The sequence below is a fragment of the Xiphophorus couchianus genome, chromosome 6 (assembly GCF_001444195.1).
Source record: "Xiphophorus couchianus chromosome 6, X_couchianus-1.0, whole genome shotgun sequence".
Lineage (NCBI taxonomy): Eukaryota > Metazoa > Chordata > Actinopteri > Cyprinodontiformes > Poeciliidae > Xiphophorus > Xiphophorus couchianus.
The window spans coordinates 16,634,575-16,657,229 of record NC_040233.1 but is presented as its reverse complement, the minus strand read 5'-3'; the positions used below and the strand labels follow the sequence as shown (position 1 = coordinate 16,657,229).

The 22,655-nt window shown below is 38.9% G+C and overlaps 1 protein-coding gene across 9 annotated transcripts in view; it reads left to right on the top strand.

Moving 5' to 3' along the window:
- The window catches only part of adgrl2b.1 (adhesion G protein-coupled receptor L2b, tandem duplicate 1), a 130,948-nt gene that overhangs the window by 87,092 nt on the left and 21,201 nt on the right, over window positions 1-22,655 (top strand). For 8 of the 9 annotated variants that reach the window (XM_028020815.1, XM_028020819.1, XM_028020816.1 and 5 more), the window contains 10 exons: window positions 1,494-1,594; window positions 4,312-4,497; window positions 7,647-7,685; window positions 11,299-11,482; window positions 13,509-13,631; window positions 15,614-15,819; window positions 16,808-16,981; window positions 19,622-19,831; window positions 21,034-21,254; window positions 22,404-22,470. In XM_028020815.1, coding sequence (XP_027876616.1) covers window positions 1,494-1,594; window positions 4,312-4,497; window positions 7,647-7,685; window positions 11,299-11,482; window positions 13,509-13,631; window positions 15,614-15,819; window positions 16,808-16,981; window positions 19,622-19,831; window positions 21,034-21,254; window positions 22,404-22,470 — 1,511 coding nt within the window. The remainder of the gene's footprint in view (window positions 1-1,493; window positions 1,595-4,311; window positions 4,498-7,646; window positions 7,686-11,298; window positions 11,483-13,508; window positions 13,632-15,613; window positions 15,820-16,807; window positions 16,982-19,621; window positions 19,832-21,033; window positions 21,255-22,403; window positions 22,471-22,655) is intronic. The other variant, XM_028020818.1, reaches the window with a different exon arrangement.

The window sequence follows — 22,655 nt, the reverse complement described above, 5'->3', positions numbered from 1 at the left end:
TTCACTTTTGAAAGAAATTGCTAAAATAAGGAATTTTCTGATGTTTTACTCTGAGGCCTTGTTTAGTTCTCTCTCTTACCAGCAGCAAAAATATGTAAAATTGTTCTCTTTTTACTCTTTTGCTGCTCAATAGTGTCACAGTAGGAAAAAAATTCCTAAACTTCCAACCAAAACACACCTTTAAAAAGTGAAATGCAATATAATTAAACCTATTTCTCATTATGATGCAACCCAATGCTAATGCAGTACAGCACAATCTATACAATTTAAAACAGCCACATTGTTGATCTGAATCACTGTTTTTCTGAGACACTTTCTGAACAAAAACATAAAACAAAATGTGCCCATGCTTTTATTTATTTCAGGAGGCTTGGGTTTGTTCTCATTTGGTACGATGACAGTCGCAATCGGAAAAGTCACTTCTACCGCCGACGTTTTAAAATAAAAAAAAATGAGCGAAAAGCAAGATCCAAAGAATCTGACAGAATCTCTTAAAATGATCCTTATTTGTGTGCTCAGTGTAGTTTTATTTCCACCTCTATTTACATGCACCAACTCAGCCACGTTTCAGTAGCGAGGCAGCATGTCAGTTTTAAAACCAAAGTGTTGCATGATTAGAGCTTTTTCCTTCCTACATCAAGGAGGGAGAAAAAAAATCATTATGTACCTTCTTGGTGCTTTCGTTCTATTTCGAAACTCTGGGATAAAAGTCTACAAATAGCAGGGGGGGAAACTGTTGCCTGTTTCCAAATGCTCAAGGACAAACAAATAAATGTGACGGACTGTTCATTTTGTGAAACAGCATCTCTTCCACCATAGGTACATTTAAATAACGCACTTACAGTTTACTTAAAGCACTTAAAATCTCTGCTGGAAGCATATGAAGTCAGCAGTTAGGGAGGCAGTTTTTCTGCTGTAGTTATGTGTGATCATCTGACAACAACATTGCCGTAGTAATTGCGCTGGAATTACATTCAGAGTAAATATCAGAATCTGGAAGTTCTGTCAGAATAAAAATAGAGGCAGCAGATACAAATACAAAAATAAGAGTGCGATAACGTTTCAAAAGGACATGACGTCAATTTTTTTCTTGTCAGTGTGGCAGGAATTAATTGGAAGTAAATGTGATTTTGAAAGATGCTGAAAGCATATGAGCATATGAGATGCTGAAAGCTGTGAAATGTGTTGATCTTTAACTGTAAACAAATGCCACTTTGCTTGCTCTGTCAGTTCTTTTCCCCTTTCTATCTCAAGCTACACAGACCTTGACAGCTTTTTACTAAACTTTTCCCAACATGCTTTTTTTTCAAGGCAGACATTAAAATTCCTCTCAGCCTATCAGATCATTTGAAAAATTCCTGCTGCTGCGGAACATTTAGTATCCTTCACAGGAGATTCTGTATAAATGAGTGATCAGCAGGAGACATTGTATCCGAGCAAGGTTTTGGCTTCTCTCCAAATGTTGTGGGTTTTTTTTCTCTGTGCTGCTGCAGGCACAGCTACTTTTCTCTGCACCGTGATGGGGACTTGGTGCTCCAAGGGGCCGGACCTCAGCAACTGCACCTCCCACTGGGTGACTCAGGTGGCACAAAAGGTAAAACGGAGAGTTTGCCCATTACAAAACATAGCAACGATCAAGTACAGAAATCAAACATCTACACTGTGTGCAATGGGTGACCCCTTTCCTTGCTTGGTTTATTTTCTGAACAGGTCAAGTGTACTCAATGAAACACTTCCTTTTTTTTGCAAGGGGAGCCAAAGTCATGTGGGAGAAAAAAGAAATGCTCTCTCTCTCTAAAAAAAAAAAAAAATCAGGCATAAATTCCAAGAGCTGCAGCGTGCTACGGAGAATCAAAGAACAGGGGTCTCTTTCGTCAGTGCTTCTGTACTTTGATGTTTTGCAGGTAGAGCTGTAGATGTGCAGATAAGAGCTTCTGTAGCCTGAATGCACTATAATAAAACAGGAACACGCTGCATTCTGAGAGAGAGATTTTTGTTCTCTCTGTTTGAAAAAGCAGAAATGAATGCAGCAGGTTCAGGCAGGGCTCCTGGGGTGGAGGGGTGAGTGGTAGAGCGTATGCATCTAAAGAGCTGTGCCCTGATTTCGAGCACTTTATGTGATAGAAACAGAATTAGTATGATTTTAAAAAACTGATGCACGGCGAGTCACCTTGGATACTTTTTGTACTGTTTCAGCACTATTTTTTTTTTTGCCATATTGTTCCATATTTCCCTCAAATGTAATCTGCAAAGAACAAAGACAGTAAAATGAATAAACAGATATACACATAAACACAATTTGTTTGCCATTTCAGTAAACTGCATTCATACAAAACCGCAGGGACAAAACGAGAGGAAACCTAGCATATAGCAATTATTACCACATTGGTTATAAGAGAGAGTGATCAGCATTTAATGTCCAGTTTCCAGTAGAAGATTTTTACAAAGCTTTGACTACTAATTTTAGCCAATGATGATCTCTCATTTGGAGCTATGATTGAGGAAATAAAAACATTAACTGCATTTGTTTCTAGTCTTCAAGCCGTGAACCAAATACAAAGTCATTACAGATTTCTATCTTTAGCATCTCATATTAGCAATTATAACAGCATGTATTCCAAAAACAGCTAACTGCGAACAAAATCCAGAGAGTCTGCATCTCCACAAATCATGCATAATACAAGGGCTGACCTATATTAGGAAAACATTCTATGTGTGAGAATATTGACACATGTTTGAATGACAATATGGTTTATGATAAATAAAAAAATGATAAAGTATGGACATCTTTGTGCTTTGGGTCCATTGCGAACATATAAGCCACATAAAGAATAGTCTAACCAGTAACAGTTTTAAAACTGAAATGCCTTTTCTCCATCTCAGCATCATGGTCATAATGAAAAAGCTGCTTCTCAAAAGCTTTGCTATAATTTCTTAAAGACTTAAACACTTTGTTTACTTCTTCACCTTCTAAACCTTTTAATGCTGCATTAAGCAACAAGTCCCGTCACTGACTGTGATAGAGGCATAGAAGTTCTGAATGCATACTAAATAAATAGCTTACGCTTATTGCAGTCCAATTAATTCTGTATGAATATCCATAAGTAGAGTAATATTGTAATGATAACGTTACAATATATTTTCAGCCATAATCTGTAACTTAACTCTGAGATCTCTCAAAGGCTTTTCAAATGGAACATGTTATATAAACGACAGAGAAGGATCAAAAGAATAAAACAGAGAAACTTTGCTGTACTCTGTTCAACTTTCCTACTATCTCCTGAGAATGTTGCTTACTCTTGCTGTCTCATACCTTGAATGTTCCACAGACATGTTATATTTTGTGGGAAATAATATTTTTTAAACAGGTTCTTAAATTTCTGCGCTTCCTTTGACTTTGTTTTTAAACACCTCACTAATATTAAGAGTAGCTAACCTTGAGTCTTTTTCCTTTAATAACAGCATTAACCGAAATGGACCGGTTGCTACCAGAACATAATAGCTCTTTGGAATGCTACGATTTACAGATCAGAAAAGAAAAGGGGAAAAAAAAGAACACATAGTTTTGAGTTCCAGAGCTGTTTGTTGCTTTGGGTCGATCAAAATAAAAATTAGCCACCAGCTCAATTCTGCACTTTCTTTTAGAGCCTATGTTTTTAATGATAATTTGCACAAGTTATCCATTTTATTTAATAAAATGTAACCTGGAAGCAATCAAAATATAGCCAGCTGATTTATCAGCTTTAATACATTTTATTTATGTTCTACCTCTAACATTGATGGATTTACGACTACAATAGTGCTGGTCTTCTAACTGTTCAGTAGCATATTTTTTTTACAGTCCCATCACCTTTCCTGTAGCTTTAAATTAAATCTCAGAGGGATTGAAAGAAAATGTGCTTCCTGTGTCTGTACATGTATTGCTTCCTCCTGCACAAATTGATTCATCACTCACTACAGAACAATCCCACCATGAGAATTAGTATAGATGTAGTCAGCGTACGTACTACGACCATGAGTCACTGCAGAGCTGAGATTAGGTCTAATAATAAATACTATATTACACTAATCACAGAGGACAGCTTATAATTGTTATGTTGGTGTATTTTTCTATACTCCTCTAATGCTTGCGGGTGACTAAAACCTCTTTTTTGTGTAAACGAACCGTGTTGCAGTGGATTAGAACTCTGAGATGTATGTGAAATAAATTATTCAAGCCGGCGTTATATAACCATCATCTCAGGCCTTCATCACCCACATTTCCTTGACACCCCTCTTGTTCCCCCTCCCTCCCTCGTCTGCTGTTTTTAGATCCGAAGCGGCGAAAGTGCGGCTAATTTAGCCAATGAGCTGGCTAGGCACACGCAGGGCCCCGTGTTTGCAGGGGATGTCAGCTCCTCCGTGCGGCTGATGGAGCAGCTCGTGGACATCCTGGACGCGCAGCTGCAGGAGCTCCGGCCCAACGAGAAGGACTCCGCCGGACGCAGCTTCAACAAGGTCTGGCCTGTTGTAACCTCTCATTACACTTTGTTCCCTCCTTTGCCCCTCACTCAGAGTCAGCATAACCCAAGACATTCATTAGCAGGATGCTTACGGATAACACACAGACAAGCCCGTGCACTCTCTCTCTCTCTCACCCCCACACACACACACACGCATACGTATCACTCTCAAGTCTTAGGTGAATGACGCTAAGGGGCCAGGCCTCTGCCCTGAGGGGAAACTTCATTCCTTTACAGCTCCTGGGTAATTAAGGGCTTTTGGAAAAACAAGCTCACCTGGCAGTTCCACCTTATCCGAGCTAATGGCTACGAGCCCCCCGCCCTCCCACCCCCACAGAGAATAACTCTTCATTGCTGACAAGTGCAGGACTGCTGTCCTTCGGAGCCTCGGTGGACGCCTTTTGAAAAGAGAGCGGGTCCGAGACATGGCTGCTTCTCTCAGGCGCCGGAGGTACAGCAGAGAGATGAGTGACAGGTTGAAAAATTGCATTATTATTCAGACTCTGCAGACGGCTGTTGCTTGGTAAACAATGTGATGTTTTGCTGAAATGACAACTACAGTTTGTGTCCATATGTTCAGACAGCAACATAACTATCCCTGAGATTACAAACAGCTAGTCTGTTCATAAAGGGGAGTTTTTATGAAGGTTTCCTGCATTGCTGCTTTGAAATGTCACAAAAAGGGCACAGTGTAACTGAAAACTTCAGGGATTTAACCTCTCTGCAGTGATGTGAAGGTGTACTCAGTGACATTGATGCGCTTTGTTATTACAGCTGCAGATGTACACAAGAGTTTTCTGTCCTTACAGGCTGATATGACGTTACTCCTGAAGCAGGTTGTTTCCCTTTGGGAATTCAGTTCTGTTTAGCTTGTCTCAACTTTGTAAAAATTAGCTCCTCATAAGCACCTTGTCCTGTACATGTGCACTATATACAGTATAATGTGCAATGCCTTTCGAAAAGCGTACACACATCTGTTATTTTGCACCATTTTATTCTGATACATATCCTGTACAATGCAACTGAAAAAGAAATCAGAACAATTAGTTTTAAAAATATAAAAAAAAGATTTTGACTTGACAGTAATCGTCTGATCTGCCTGGCAAACGTTTAGCAAATCTGTCACATTATGAGAACAACTCTTGTCCACAAACCCCTACAGGGTAACTTAGATTTTCTCTCAGATTTAATTGTAAAACTAGAGTCCCGTCATCCCAAAAGTGTTATTATGGAAGAATCACTCATTTTGATGTAATTGTATCTGTTTATAGTTCAATCTACCTTGACAAAAGTTTTATTGAAAGAAGTAACCAGACATTATGATGCCACCACGATCACAATGTGATTGTGGATCCGATGTTCTTTTGGTGGTGCCTTTTAGAAGTGGTGCACACAGTTCAAACTTGCTTCAACTCATTTTCCCACAAGGTTTTGGGAGATTTCAGCCAGGCTTGTTTTATTTTTCAAAAGTGATCTGTGTTGGAACCTTAAATTTTAGTCCAGAAAAATGGAAAAGTGGTTGTCCAACACCGAACACAACCAGTGCTTGATGGAAGTTTCATGAGCTCCTTCAGTGCTTCTGTGAGCCACTTGTTATTCTGTACGACCAGTTCCAGTCTCGTCTTTGGCTTCATTTTGGAGAAAATTGTCTTATTTGCAATGCCACTTTTTGGTCTCCAGCTAATGACCAGTGTCTTCATTGTGTCATGGTAAATGTAGGTAAAACCCTGGAATGTCTTATTCCCTTCTCCTGACTGATACCTTTGAGCAAATGCATGATTATGCAAATGACCAATTTTCAGAATAATCCTCCTTGATACCTGGACTATCATTTAGGTTAGTAAAACTCACTAATGATGTAAAGGGTCTCCTTAAGAAGACTAAATGCAGAAACTGAATGAAAAGGTGCATTAATGAAGTGTTAGTTTAAGGAAATGCATACTTATGCAGCCAGATTTTTGCAGCTTTAAGTTTTATATTTTATCCCATAATAATTTTTTCAGTTGGGTTGTGCAGGATGCCTCATTAACAGTTGCAGGTTTTGCACAATTTTGAGATCTACCACTTGCTCCGTCAACAAACCTCCCCTCAATCAGGAAATCATGCTTTTATGGATGAAAAAAAAAAACAAACACATTTCTCAAAACAATGACTTACAAGTGCACGTTTTACTTGTCCGCTGTGGTGTTTCCTTTTCTGGTTTTTGCTGTTTGTTTTTTTATCTTCTTGTGTTTTGCACCTCATGTCCGCTCCGACTACGGACACTGTATTTCATTTACGACATCTGATATCCTCAGAAAGCAGCCTGCAAATTTATCCCTGTGTAAATGTAAACACAAGTGAAGATAAGTCGCGCCAGTTCTTGGAGTTGGCTTGTCAATTTGCATGCTCTGCAAACAAACAAAAGAGGAAAACAGTGTACATCTGAGTAGCTATGTGCATGGAGTTTGGAAATGTTTATTCGTAAATTTGTTTCCAGGAGGATGAAACCACTAAACCATTGTGTGCCCCTTTAGGTTCCATGCAGCCCCTTCCCTGCAAACTAACAACTCAAATCAAAGTCACAGTCTGCAGAAGTTTTGTGCATATCCTTAGGTGTTTTGGATGCCGTGGCCTGGATAAAAGCCCCTGTGTTGCAGTGGAAGGAGCAGCAGTGTTTGATTTTCTATGGTGTGACTTACTTCCAAAGACACGGCCACTTACTTAACGCTAAGAGATTAGCCGAGTTATAAAAATAACTAGCATTTAATTGTTTTCTCCATCGAATGGAATACAAAGGATTTTATCCTCAGATTGTTTATCCTCTCGGTGTATTTCAACGTGCTGCTAATGGGGAGCAACAGAATCTAGTCTCAGTACTTACTCCTTCTCGCTGTCTGTGTGTTTCTTATCTCTTCCCTTCACTCGTATGTGATCCATATTCATAGCAAGGATTTGCCCCTTAACTTCCCCTGGGAAGCTTTTAGATCTGTCTCATTATTTCAAGGTGATAGTTCACAGACCTGTGCCTTTCCTTCTTTTCATTAATACTGTAATTGATAGTAAGTTGCATGGTTTAACGCTTCCTTTTCTCTCACCACCTTCTCTCCCTCTCTCTCTTTACAATCTGTCTCTTATGCTTGATCCTCTTGTTGTGCGGAAAAGCTTCAAAAAAGAGAGAAGACATGCCGAGCATACATGAAGGTATAACTGCCAGGCTTTTTTTTCCCCCCCTCACATTGCTGTTTCTACCTCCGGCCCCTGACGTCTGACTCTCTTGCATGCGCCTTTATCTTTGGTTGTCTCTGTGCCAGGTGACCCAGCTTGTACGAAAATACAGCGACTCTGTCTGTCTCTGTTCTGCTGTCGGTCCCTTTGAGGATGTCCCTGTCAATATCATTCCGTTTGTGTCTCATTCTCCCTCCTTAATGTCCAATCACTTACATCTTCGCCTCATTTTTTTCCCTTTCCCTCCTCCCACTTTTCACCCTCTCCATCACCCTTATTGGCTTTTTGCACGTTCTGTGAATAATTGCCTTCCCACGGTTGTAATTGCATCTCCCCGTCAGGCAGAAGTGTGATCAAAGTGCCTTGGTGCTCAGTTGTCACTTGCTTACATGGTAAAATCTCTACTCTCCCTTGTCCCCACAGCAAGAAAAAAACTTTTCTCCAACTGTGATTGTGTTTTATCTGAGGGACTAATTTCCGAGCCCATTGCTTTGTTTGTATTTCGCACCGATTTTTACTTCTCCTCTGCTGCTTTGGAGTTTATTTTCTCAGGTGGGCTCTGCTGAACGATAAGGCCATGATATAAACTCAGGGGACAAGATTCCTTGCACGGACTAAAACAAATGATCATATTATGGTTTACTCAGTTGCTATGTTGATTTTTTTGCTTGACTTCTCGTTTTACAGAGGGAAAAATGTCATGTATTTCCTTGCACTCATTTGGAAATGTTGTTTTAGCCACACTAGCAGCCCAACTAAAGGTGGCGTGGGTCCTCTGGTCATCCACTCAACATCTGCTAAATGAATTGACGAAAAATGCAGAGCACATATATTTATAGCACCCAGAGGCTGCATGATAATGGCTTTTTTTTTTGTGGCCCTATGTTTTGCATCCTGCACTTTCTAAAGCACATCTTTTGAAAGGCCGGAACCCACAAGGTGATATTTTGCAACATCGCAGTAATGAGAGCATTCATTCTTTCAGGCTTCAAAGTTGGCTTTAGTTGCCAAAGCATGGAGGGTTCAGCCAGACGGCGTTCATGCATCGACAGCGGTGAGGGAGGTTTAGATGTGACAACGATGTTAGCTTAGCAGCTTGTAGCATCAATTCCTGCATAACTGGAAAGTATTTTGGAGAGCAAATACTGCTGGTGCAGGCTTTTTATCTTGGAAAACATTTATTTGCACTTCTACCAGCTGGATGGACCAACTGTTCTACTACTAGTGGTTTGCTCATCCGATATGTTGGTCTTATAAAGAACGACGACACAACCAGCAATTTTGCAAAGGTATTCACAGCCTATTGAATTAATATATTTTCAAAATTTTTTAAGGCGCACCAACACACATTAATACATTTTTTATATTAGCATATTTATTTTTCTGAACACCCTAAAATATCCAGTGCAATGAAAGGTTCAAATTATCATCGGAAAATCGAAATAGAGTGACGTAGCTGCAGAATTACCAGGACATGTCCATCCACCTTACTGGGCAGCAGAGCATTAATCACAAAAGAGTAAAAGGCTTTATGGTTTGGTGGGAGAATTGCTTGACAGGACAGCTCTGGCCTTTGTGAAACTGTCACAAGAAAAGTTAATATTGCCATAAGAAAATCCATTTGCTGATTACTGTAAGCAAATGTAGGAGTCATAACAAAGATTTGGAAGATTGTTCCCTAGTAAGATGAGACCACAATTAAAAAATTTGTCCAACATGCCAAATCCTGTTGTTGGTGTAACACTGGTAAAAGAACAGATTGCGCTGAAACACCGCTCCCTCCTTGAAACATGGTGGTGGCAGCATCATGCTGCAGAGATTCAAAGATGAATGGAGCTAAAAACGGAGCAATACTGGAAGAAAATGTCACTTTCCAAGCAGCAACCCTAAACAAACCACAGCTACCATAAGATCTACATAAAAGAATAACTGAACTGTACTTTTTTTCAGATTTTTATTTTCAATACAACTCCTGTGTAACAACAGGAGTTTATAGTTAACTTAATAACAGGAGTTTATAGTTAACTTAATTAACTAATAATTAAGGTAATAGTAAATATTACCAGTTTCTCTTTGGAGTGTAATAAATTTTTATTACATCATTTTTACTGTAATGTAAAGATCACTTTTTATTTTCAAGAATAGTTTTTTTAGTTGCATATCTACAAATAAATCAAATCCAGACTTAAAAATAAATAAATTGCTGCAGCTCCAAAGAACGGTTTTAAGGCCGTTTGAATGTTGACCGTCCTGTTCAATAAGCTCTCACCATATGTCTCCCTAAAGGCTCCCCTGACTGAACCCCTGTGATTTGTAAACTGACCTCCAACCCAGGCGAGATTTAAAGAGCATTCAGTCAGAAGACAGGTTCTTTCTGCGCTAACATAAATTAGAGACAGACAGGTTTTTTCCTTCTCTTTTTTTTTTGTTTTCAACAACTTTTTTTTTTTGTTCTTTTGGCTTACCTCAGGGTGGGAGAATACCATTTAGTGTCTGTATTGCTCTGTTACATGCACATCAAGCACACAAAGCGACAATCTTTCCGCTGCCTGCAAGGTCAGGGCCGTAAAGATTGATTTTTTTGCGCTCAAACTCCCAGATATAAAGGAGCACTAACAGCCTGGTGTCTGGAAACAGTCATCATTGTTGTGGTTACCAGGAGCTTTGTGGTTAAATGTTGCGGTTGATCAAATTTCGGCATGGACCCGGGTCCTGCTTTGTTTTTAGTCCAGGCATGTAGAGGATCCTGTCATTGGTCAATTAGTATTTTGGAAAATCACAGGCATGACTAATTGGTGCCGTGAACAGGGTCCTGTTGCGGTTAATTACCATTATTGCGGTGGCTCTCGCTGTGGTTAATGACACCTATGGTTAAATTGTCACTCTGAATTATCACACTTAAAAAAGTAGTCCTAGATCGCTCTGCAACTGTTGTTTTTATTTCTGCTGGATTTCTCAAAGCTAGTTGTGTTGTTTCTTAATTTTTGCCCATCCTGAGTCATGAACTCAGCCATCCAGCGTCAAAGGAAACTCTTGTTTTATCGACATATGATACTTGTGTAGGGTTTGCTGGAATGTTTTGCTTACTTAGGGCTTATCAGAAAGCAGGAAATTAAAGGATTGAAACTGAAAACAAGCACACCGTATACCCTTTTGCCCCCGTTTTGACTACTCCTCTGGATGAGGATTTTCTAATAATGCCGCCTTTCCTCCAGGAAAACAGCATCAGCAGATTCAGGAATAGCAATTGTTCATTAGGAAAGCTGGAATTCTGAAACCCGAACATTAGAGGCAATTTAAGCTTTTTGGTTTTTTAAAGTTTTTTTTTATAAACAGAATATTATACAATGCCTACTTTTTTGTTTCATCATTATTATTTTAGTTGTCCTTGAGAACCCCTTGTGTTTTCTGTCGGAACAATCGTGATATTTCAGTTCCAGTTCTTTATCACTCTGACTGTTTCTCATTCATGTTCGCTTCAAGCATTTGCTTCCCAGTCCCTTGGTGCTTTGCTGTTAAACTGGAGTTGTGACAGGAAAGCGAGGGATGGCAAACTGACATTTTTTTTCTCCCGTCTCTATGGATGCAGGCGATTGTGGACACTGTTGACAACCTCCTGAGGCCGGAAGCACTGAAATCCTGGAAGGACATGAATTCCACGGAACAAACGCATGCCGCCACCATGCTCCTCGATACCCTGGAGGAAGGCGCATTCGTGCTGGCGGAAAACCTGATAGAGCCGGCTATCGTGAAAGTGCCCGCAGAGAATATTGGTGAGTCCATTAAAAACATAGATCTGATATCTAGCAACGGAATTTTATATCTCTTTAACTTTTTACATTTTTATGCTGTAAGAACACACTTCAAGGTAATTTATTTGGAGTTATTGGTGGTAGATCAGTACAAAGTAGAGTAATTAGAATGGAGTAAAATTTGAAGTCACCTTTTAATTTGACTGATCAATTCTACCATATATTAAAAATACGCTGATCTGACTTTATCTACTGCAGCTCTAGTTCAGGTTTTTGGTATCTTGCCGCTGAAATAGATTTTCTTTCTATATTTAGCTCCATCCATCCTCCCATCCTAACTCTGATCAGCTTCAATGTCCTTGTTGAACAGCAGGGTGCCCAAAGCATGATGCTGCCATCGCCATGTCTCGCAGTGAACATGTTTCAAAATTATGCTCCGTGTTAGTTTTCTACCAGAAAAAGCAGCCAAATATTTTGTATAATACACATTATACAACAAAAAGTTCAAGGGTTATGAATACTTTTGCAAAGGGGTTTTCACAGCATGTGTGGCTCAATTTGTGCTGCTGGTGGGTGTTTTTTTTTTCAGCTGATTGAGCTGAAATTGATTTTTTGATTATTTTCTATTTAGTAATCGGCAGCTTTTCTCATTGGAAAACCGGTTTGATGTGAAATGTTCATATCACATCATATTTGACTTGACTAACAGGGAAAAAAAGAGGTTCATCAGTGAAGCAGTCTCATTCATTTTGGTCTTTTTTGAACGTGCGAACTGTCATGTTTCTGCTTGTAGCTCTTTGTTGCTATGGTTATGGTTCCTCAGTCACCCCATCTTTTTTTGTCTTATGTCTCATTGGTTTTTAATCTTTCTTTGTGAAGTCACCTCATTTGAACGCGTGCTGCAAGATGAACTGTCCCGACCTCTTTGGTGGGAAACAAAAGAAACCAATTGAATGGCACCACTCCATTCAGACGGTTTCTTTATCGGCTTACTCCGAGCCTTTCCCATTAAGGGGTAGTTAGCAGCGCTGATAACGACAAGTTCTGTCTTTACTAAAAGCACTGATTAATACATTTGTGTAGTATACTCTATATTGACTATTTAATCACTGCGTTCTGGCTGCCCTCATGAGGCTGTTGAGCTGTCGCTTATCTGCAGCAATGAAGATAATATTTCAGTGTGGGAGCAAAGATACACCCACGAGGAGAAAGGAGAGCTGTTTACTTGATCTCCTTGCAAAGGTAAAACTAAAAGCAGAAATTGATTGTTTTTTTCTCCTAATAACGTATTTTAGAAGGCCAAATTAGTTTTCCGGGTAAAATCTAAGCACATGATGAGAAAAGGAAAAGGAAAGTGAGATGGAGCGGAAGAGTGACCCAAACCAGAGAACAGTTCTTCATCTTTGTCCGTCAGAAACGCCTATCTGCTGAAGTGTGGCTGTTGGTGATGGGAGGGGGGCAGATACATGTATCCTTCTGACCCTTTAGTAATTTCACACATCAAAGGGAACACCACCCTGCAGCTGGCATGCCGGAGAGCAAGAGAGAGAGGGTGGGGGACTGCAGGAATTTGGAGGATTTTCAGAGATTTGCTCATCCAGCCCCGAGTTATCTGAGCCCACGGGGGGAAGAAAAAGTAAAAGTAAAAGCACAATGATATGTTTGATCCTATGAATATTTGACATTCATGCTGCAGCAGGCTGTGCGCTGGCGTTTACTCATCCTCCACCGCAGCCCTTGTCGTTATTTATTTTTTTTTTTCCCTTTGCTCTTGCCTCTGAGGCTTTCACAATGCCAGGAAACAGCTCAGTGACATGGGTTTTTTAAGTAAATGACACCCTACGGGATTTTGCCAAAAAGGCTCGACTCTGTTACTGTTACAATGAACGCAAAGTCTTTTACAGATGCAACACTGGGGCTTGATGGTAGATCTCTATTGAACACAGCAAAGCTTTTAAAATGTCGTCTATGAGTTATGCTTCTCCCTGTTTTTTTTTTGGGTTTTTTTCCGCTAACCTCCTCCTTTGTACCTTGTTCCATTTTTTAGTGTTGGATGTTTATGTAATAAGCACTGACGGCCATGTGCAAGACTTCAGGTTTCCACAGACGAGCAAGGGTGGAGCGACGCTTCAGCTATCCTCCAACACGGTGAAAGTCAATAGCAAAAATGGTGAGAAAAATAATAAAAATCACAGAAAAAAAGCATTCTTATCAGTCGTGGAAATTAAAATTTACCGTTGTGCAGTTTTCAACCTTACCGAACACCTGCGGGATTGATTTGGAAGTGCTGTTTGTACCGAGTGACCAGCACAACCACAGTGGCTGAGGTGAAACAATTGCTGTGAGGAATCCCACAGCAGTGCGTGACCATGCTGGTGACCAGCATGAGGAGAATGGGGCAGGATATTATGGTTGTACTCTGCTTAGGGTTCTGTCTGATAATTAATTACAATTTGAAATTACCAATATGTCTTGTTTCTTCAAGACACAAACTTTAATCATCCAATAAATCCAGTAAACGACACCAAAGATTCCACTATTTGTAGGGAAACAGCCTTTCTAAGATGCTAAGATTCTAAGAAGCATCGTTCCAACAAAGAAATAATCAGCCAAGCAAAAATTTCTTTACATTTTGTGCTAAGTGTAGCTTGACCTACTCAAAGCAAGTTTTCATCACTCATAAATGGACCTTCAATTCAAATCCTTTGTTTATCTCCAAAGCCATGAAAATCCATAAGTTAGAAAATATTTGAATAAGCACTAAGAAACTTAGATAAAAATCCTCAGACTTAAAAGTGGAAAGTAACATTTTATTCATTTGGTCAAGAAAACAGATAATTTAACAGAATATAACAGTTAGTGTGATGGATAGATGAATGGATTATATAAATTCTTTGCAATAGAAAACTTATGCCAAAAAAAAAACAACAACAATATAAAACACATCTAGATATAATAAACATCTGTTAAAATCTCCATGGTTTTCTTTTAGTGTTATCTCTAAAAGAAAACCACATCTCCAGATTGATGAGTTACTTTTTCAATTTTGGCTCAAAACTCTAAGGGTTTTTCTTATCTTGATATTCTGAAGAATAATTAAATCAAGACAGGGGCTGCGGGCATGCATGATGTGAAACAGCTGCCCCTGTGGTATGATGATAATGATTCATCCATGAAACGTCAGATGATGTTATTAGATTTTTTTTTTTTTTTTAATCTGATTTTTATTCTTTAACTGAATGGAACATAGCCTGTTGAATAGTTCAAGTTTCCATCTCATCTATTTACAGTATGGACCTAAATTATTAATAAATTAATATACTCTTTTGTTCTTTGCTTACTGTACAGGATTCAACATATTTAAGTATGTAAAATAGTTCAAATAAATTCAACTTTTATAACAATATCTCTATATCATGTGAGAAAGGGGATTTTTTTTTTACCTTCCTTACCACATGGCTTACTAAGCATGGAACCCAGAGAAACGTTGGACTTTGTCTTTTGTCTTTGCAAAAAAATAAATAAATAAATAAATACGATGTATATAAATATATATATATATATACATTTATCACAACTGGTTTAAACTTTAATGTTTAGATATAGACATGTTTACGTGGGTATATTTTCTTCTAGCCATTTTCTAACCTGGGAACATCAGTAGACATCTGGCTTTCTTGTCTTTCCCATTTTGAAAGGTGGGAAAGACATAACTTTTGTCATAAAAGTCCTTTTATGACATAGAAGTCATAAAAGTTATACAAGTTTTTATGACTTTTATGAGAAATTAAATTTATGCCTTGGCAAATTAATCTTATGCCAAGATTAATTTAAGCAGCAAATGATAAAAAAAAAAAGGCTGAAGTTGTGTTTGTTGTTGTCAAACATATGTCCTCAAATTAAAGGTTAGTTTTTTGTAAAACTTTGGATGTTAAACTATGTTACTGGAATGAAACTATCAGTTTTGGGGTTTTTTTTAAGACTTCTTACACATATTTACCAGCCATATGCTTAGGGTTCTGTTCATCCAAACAATGAACCCTCCAGTACTTGTCATTTAAAATGATACCTAATTTCTGCACTTTTGCATCAACTAAATACGTTATTGTGAATTTCTGCAAACTACTAGATTTTCTAATTGTCTCGTTGCAGGTGTGGCCAAGCTGGTGTTTGTGCTCTACAAGCACCTGGGCCAGTTCCTCAGTACAGAGAACGCCACACTGAGGGGGATGGGGGATCTGAACAAACACAACCTCTCCCTCACTGTCAACTCCCACATCCTGTCAGCTTCCATCACAAAGGAGTCCAGCCGTGTGTTTGTGGCCGACCCGGTGGTCTTCACTCTCGAGCACCTGGATGTAAGCCTCTTCCTGCGATTTGACCGGACCACCTAATAGCGCTAAACTCTGATGGATACTGAAGTTATACCATGGACTTTGACAAAAGACATTGAGGGGGTTATCATTGGGGCAAATTGTTTTGCATGAACTGCAAAACAATTTGCAGTTAATGCAAAACTGCATTAACTGAATTGCATTGGTACAATTGCATTGGCTCTGGCAATGTTGATTAAGGAGAGGCTACATGTATGAATAAATATGGAGGCTATGACAGCCTCTGTTGCCTATTTTTGATAATTCAAAGGCATAAAACTCTAAAAGAAATCTTTAATCTCCAAGAAATGAGATCCTGTTACCAATAAGGTAATTTGCTTTGTTAGTGGCATTCATTTATTTGGGAATGTTAATAATTATTAGACTATTTGAAGGTGTTAGGTTGCCTGCAGGTATTGTTATTGGTTCCTATGCTTTTCATATTTAGTCACATTGTAACCATTAATGTATCAAATCTGAAAATTGCACTAGCCCCCTCCCACACCTCTTTTCCCCTAAATAAAATCATGCTCAGTCTTTAGATATTTAGCTAATTTGTAAATAGAATCCACTTGTTGGATATATAATCATCCAGTATAGAAACATATATTTTTTAAAGGCGTGAGAGGTTTATAAAAGAGGCATCATGTTGTAGGCAATGTTTTTTTTTTCTTTGAGCAAATGAAGGGTAAATCTGAAAGAAAACCTCTCAGAGGCTGAAAGAGATTTGAGACTAAGGAGGAGGTTCCCCTTCCAGCAGCCAAAACATGCAGCCAATTCCAAATAGATCGGTTTAGATCAAAACAAAATCATGTGTGAGAATTGGCTAGTCAAAGTCCAGACCCAAATCCAATTGAGAATCAGTGGTAGGGCTGATAAATATTTTTACAAGGCACAGTACATGTATACACATAAAGAGTTTATTCAGTTGTTTTTCTGATTTAGGTTCTTCTGTGTGTTTGTTACTTTGCAGAAGGAGCATTATTACAACCCTAACTGCTCCTTCTGGAATTACTCGGAGCGAAGCATGATGGGATACTGGTCCACTCAGGGCTGCAAGCTGCTGGAAACCAATAAGAGTCACACCACTTGCTCCTGCAGTCACTTGACCAACTTCGCTATCCTCATGGCTCATCGGGGAAATGTGGTAAGTGGCCCCAACCTTGCTGTTCTCGCCTGCTATTTTTCTTTCTCAATTAGACCTTCTGTCTCCTGTCCTGCTGAATGATTTGTGCACATGTAGCAAGTGCAAGAGTGGCATCTCAGCGGCGATAATTAGATTAGAGTCGGAGTAGAAGGTGAGCATATAAGCAGAAGGGATGGGGGAAGAGAGAGTGGGGCTGTCATTTTAAAAGAGCGACGCTGTGGATCAGGATAGGAAGTGGCACGACGTTATCAGAAGTAATTATGTTTCACCTGTGGTCCGTATCTAATATGTATTCTCCGTGCCTGCGTACCCGAGTATCATGGGAAACAGCAGAACCTTGGGTTTTTACTTACATTTGCCACCCTTCTTGGTGTGGTCCATAATCCATTCAGCTACAAAATGCAATTACAATTAAATTACATGAAAAATAGCATGTGTAGCAGAGACCTAGCCAGTAATAAATGTAGAGGATAAGTATGTGGTTTGTTTAATAGTGCGTTCCAACTCCTGAACTTGGTGCCTCTCATCTGTCTTAACCTCAACCTTAACCACATCTTGAAACCTGAGCCCAGAGGCTGGGCTCAGCCTCACACCAGTCCCCATACATATCACCTCAACAGTAACTCCTGACCTCAATGTAATTACAAATATCACAGAAGGAATTGCCTCACTTTCAGGCCACCATGAGTTTGAGTGATATTTCTTATGGTCAGGGCTGCTTTCCTATTTTTTTTTTCTGTTTCTTTGCAGCTTGGCCGGTTGCCCACTCAGTTTTAGATCTTCTGAAACGCTGCATGAATCAGCCGCACACGGCCGCTGCTCTTTGAGGCAATTTTTTCCCCCTCCTTCTGATGTCTCTTTCTGCAACACACGCGGCATAAAAAAGGATGACGGATCGCATTCAGTTCGTTTGCCAAATGACGTCAGGCTCGATCGGGTTAAATTAGGGCTTTGCAGTTTGTCAAGCCTGTCTCTTGTTGATCAGTCAAACGCCCAAATAAGCGCTCAAGCACTCCTGGGTCTGATGTCAAGTTGAGCATATAGCGCTGAGAATTCATACATCTCTAACAGCTGCTTCATTTTGAAAAAAAAAACAAAAAAAAAACAGAAAAGAGAACCCTTAAAATCAAATTCACCCTCATATAAAAAGAAAGAAACTGTATTAATCTTTCACTGCAGCAGCATAATCTCTCTTTCAAAAAATGTGTAAATATCCAACATTTAATTTTAGTGCATTTATTCATTCTAAGAACATATTCCATTGTAAGAAATGATTCTCACCAGTGCCACAATTATTGGCACCTCCTGCTGTTAATACTTTACACATCCTCCGTTATGAAAAGAACAGCACTTTCCCTATAAATATTCAGAAGGTTGGCGTGCACACATAGAGGAATCTTTGACTATTTCTCTTTGCATGATATCTCTAGGTACCTCTGAGTCCTGGGTCCTTCTTTATGTACTCTACTCTTCATTTCACTGTACAGGTTTTTAATAGGATTAAGGTCTTGGGACTGGGATGCCAATTAAATAAGGTTGATTCATCGATGTCTTGTGAATCATTTCTGTACTAATTTTTTACATCTGTTTTAGATTATTATCCTTTTGAAAGACACATTCTTAGTTTACAGGTAGAGTTCACAAGATTTTTAAAGTCTCCAAAACCATTGAGACATTCTGAATTTATTGATTTATATTTCTTTGGCTTCAGAAAGTCTTGATTAAGCCCAGGCTTCCCAAAGGAGGCTTTAAATCACCTGTAGCTTGGTGCTGAATTGGCACATTTATTACTTCTTTCATTGAGCTTTTTATTTTTTGAGAAACATTACTTTCATTATTATTATTTTTACAACCTCTCTTTCATTTGTTCTATGCATTGTAGTTCTTGCTTAGGAACTAATGTTGTTGCACTGTTGGAAGGAAATTAATGCAGAGCATTCTCCTTTCTTGTGTGCCCCTGAAAGAATGATTTCCCTGTCACAGTTGCTTTATTGACATAATGTTTTCTTAGTTATTTTCAACTGTGTCCTTTTGTTAATAAGATCAATGAATGTTTCAAAGTTCTGGCTTAAAGTTTTAGCAAATTGATATAAGAGAGTTGCTACTTTTCTTGTATGCATTTCCTATCACAGTCGATACCACTGCCCCTTATTTGAAAGTCACAATCTTTTTGTTTTTCCCACCTTGAAGAGTGATGATTCGAATTGAGAATATTTTATATAAGAAAACGGGATGCGAGGAATCACCAATGTTTCTTAAACATCCATCAACCCTCTGATTACTTAAAAAGTATTTTTTGACTTTTGAGTGGTGGCAATTTGGTGTTTTTTGTTCTCTGAATAAATGGACTTAAATAAAATGTACTTTTTCAGTACAAGAACAAGTTACTGCAATAAAATATTATTTTATATTAATGGCTTTTACTCATCTTTAGTAGGGTGCCAACAAATGTGCAGAGTACTACATGAATATGACTATTATAAAACTAAACTGAACACCTCATGATTTTCCATTTTCTTTACATGGATGAATGTTTCCACCAGACTGGACTTTAATCTCAGAGAATCACAAATGCCAGCTATTATGATGAGTAGTGCAGGAGCAAAACTGAATCTGTGCTTTCCACGTGTGTTTCTGCAGAGAGACGGGGGCATGCACGAGGTCCTCCTCACCGTCATCACCAGGATGGGTATCGCTGTGTCTCTGGTGTGCCTGGCCATCAGCCTTTTCACGTTCTGTTTTTTCAGAGGCCTGCAAAGTGACCGCAACACTATTCACAAAAACCTCTGTCTCAACCTCTTCATTGGAGAGCTTCTCTTTCTTGTGGGCATCCACATGACGGAGCCAAAGGTACAGGGGAAATTATACTGCAGTGGCTCTTAATTTTAATTGTCTCAACTTGAGCAGTTAACCTTTACTAACCTAAATTTCACTCCTAATTTGTCTTTTTAAATGTTGCACCAAAAAGAAAGAAAAATTGCTACATTTGAGTAAAATTAAAGCCTACTTGGAATGGCAGACGGCACCATTTATAGTGTCTTTAATAGGCCTGTCACAATAGCAACTTTTGCTAGACAATAAATTGTCCCAGAAATCTTTGTGATAGATAATAATGTTGTCGTTTTCAACTAATTTAGTGATGGCCTATTAACGAGAGTATGAAAGCTATGGAATTTATGGAAGATTGGGAAGAGGAAAGAGATTGCTGAAAGAAAGACGTAAGAAGTTCAATTTACATTTTGCCATGTAAGGAATACAGAAAATTTGTGGCGCAATAAAACACGCAAATCTGTGTCCTGGAAAACTAAATCTAGACATCACTCAGAATGCATCCTTACAGTAATAAATGGTAGAGGTAATGATAAGTTCCTTCCACCAGGACAGGGAAGCTGGTTAGAGCTGATTAAAAGATCTAGATCAATTTGGAAATTGGAAATTGTGCCAAGACTTAAAATCTGCTGTTCACAGATGATAGTATTTTCATATGTAAAGCTGCGAGAGACAAAGTTTGACTCGGGTGCCTAGTAATAGAAATTCTTGCCACACTTTTCTGATTTTTATGTGCAGATCTATAGTTGTTGAAAACATGTAGGACTACTTGGTCAATTATATAAAATCCCCACAAAATGCATTGAAGAACTGTTTGTAATTTTAAGAAACGGTTTGCAAAGCAACACAGGCATCGATTTGCTGTATTGATGTCTGCACCTTTTGTGAATGCAGGTTCAATATTTGCTGTCCTCTTTGCTTTCAAATAGGTTGCTAATTAGAACTTGAATTTGAAGGCTAAACTCAAACCAATAGACCTTTTGTAGACAGACAGGACATGGTGATGTTTATTAAAGCTGCTGAAGACCAGAAAATGAATACGTCAGATGAAGAAATAAACTCAGTTTGAGTAAACAAAGAGTAATAGGGCATTATAGTTTTATACTATGACAAAAACATGCAATAATCTTATTAAAAATTCTATTTATTTTTTATTTCGAAAGATATTAAACTGAACTAAAATATCCTCTTGTGTGCAACTCCTTTGTGTGTTTCCTTTTCAGTTGGTGTGCTCCATCATTGCCGGAGTCCTCCACTTTTGTTTTCTGGCTGCGTTCAACTGGATGTGTTTGGAGGGCGTGCAGCTATACCTCATGCTGGTCGAGGTCTTTGAGAGCGAGTTCTCACGCAGAAAGTATTATTACCTCTCAGGCTACCTCGTCCCTGCGGTCGTTGTTGGCATCTCTGCAGCCATCGACTACAGGAGCTACGGAACGCAGCAGGCGTAAGTTCTCTGCCTTCACTGAATCCTTTCTCCTGGCTTTGCACAGAGAAGATATAAAAACAAAAATCACGAACTTCTCTACTTAGACACACCCACACAGCATGCATATGGAGCTCTGTGCTAATGACAGTAATATCACAGGGAGTAGTCCACCTCCGGCCCATGGCAAATTTACAGCCTGTCACTGCAGAAAGAGGAGGCTGTAAGCATAGGAAAAGCATTAATGAATATGCTGGCTGACTGGCTTGCCAGTTCTTCTTATTTATTTATTTTTTCTTTTTATTCTTTGCAAATGGATAATTACTGCCCTTATCAGTGCGAAGTCTATGCGCTTCTGGACTGGTCTTTATCCAACCAGTAAACTTAGGACTTGGAAGGCTTTAATCTTCTAATTTGAAGAATGAAAGTGTACGCCATTTTTCACTCTCCCAATTTCTTGCAGCAATCCTCACTTCATTTATACATTCTGAAAAATAAAGACCTAAGGAAAGGGTATTGCTTTTTTCAAACTTCTTGCAAGACATTGTTTGCTAAACACAGACTTCGAAATTACTATGAAACATGACTTTAAGTGTTCAGCTAAGGCAAATGACAGCACCAGTCACAACAGTGACAAATATGAGAAAAACCAGGCAAGCTGCCACAACTACCTATCCCTTGATTCTTAATCCTTCAATGTTCAGCAGGTGAAATGACCCCCAGAATCACCACGCCCACTAACACTTTTCAGAGCGGTGAGCCCTAAACCAGGACAAACAAAAGTAGCAATAACAGTAAAAAATGAACCACTTTAGAAATAAAATGAAAATAATATAATAACAAGTCTCAGGTTGCTATTATCACCTACTTTCAGTGCAATCTCAAAACAAACAATGGTTTTGCGCCCAGTCTGCACATTTGCAAACACTGAAACTTATAAACTGAAAGCACAAGCATGATAAGAATTGCTTTTTACTCTGCAGCATCTCGTGGCACAGTTCCAACACCCTTTCGAGGTCGAGTTTTCTTCACTGTAGTCTGAAGAGTTGCTACTCTGTTGCCATGGCCTATCATCTAACCAGCTCCTCTGTGCACTAATCAATACGACTGAGCATTGTTCTGGCATTGAAACGACTTGATGAACTAAATGTTCCTTTTTACGTGTTCCAGATGCTGGTTGAGAGTGGATAACCATTTCATATGGAGCTTCATTGGACCAGTGACCTTCATAATAGTGGTAAGTTTTAAAATTTGTGCAAGCGTAGGATCGTTTTTTTTTTTTTTTTTTAATCGCAGAGAAGCTTTGGAAACAGTTTATAGATTTTCTCTCCATGTGTGCTGGCAGCCTCTTAGCTCTGCTTTCTCAGATCAATTTGCATGAAAGGAAAGTGGTCCCATTATAGCTGACACGAGGACATCAGT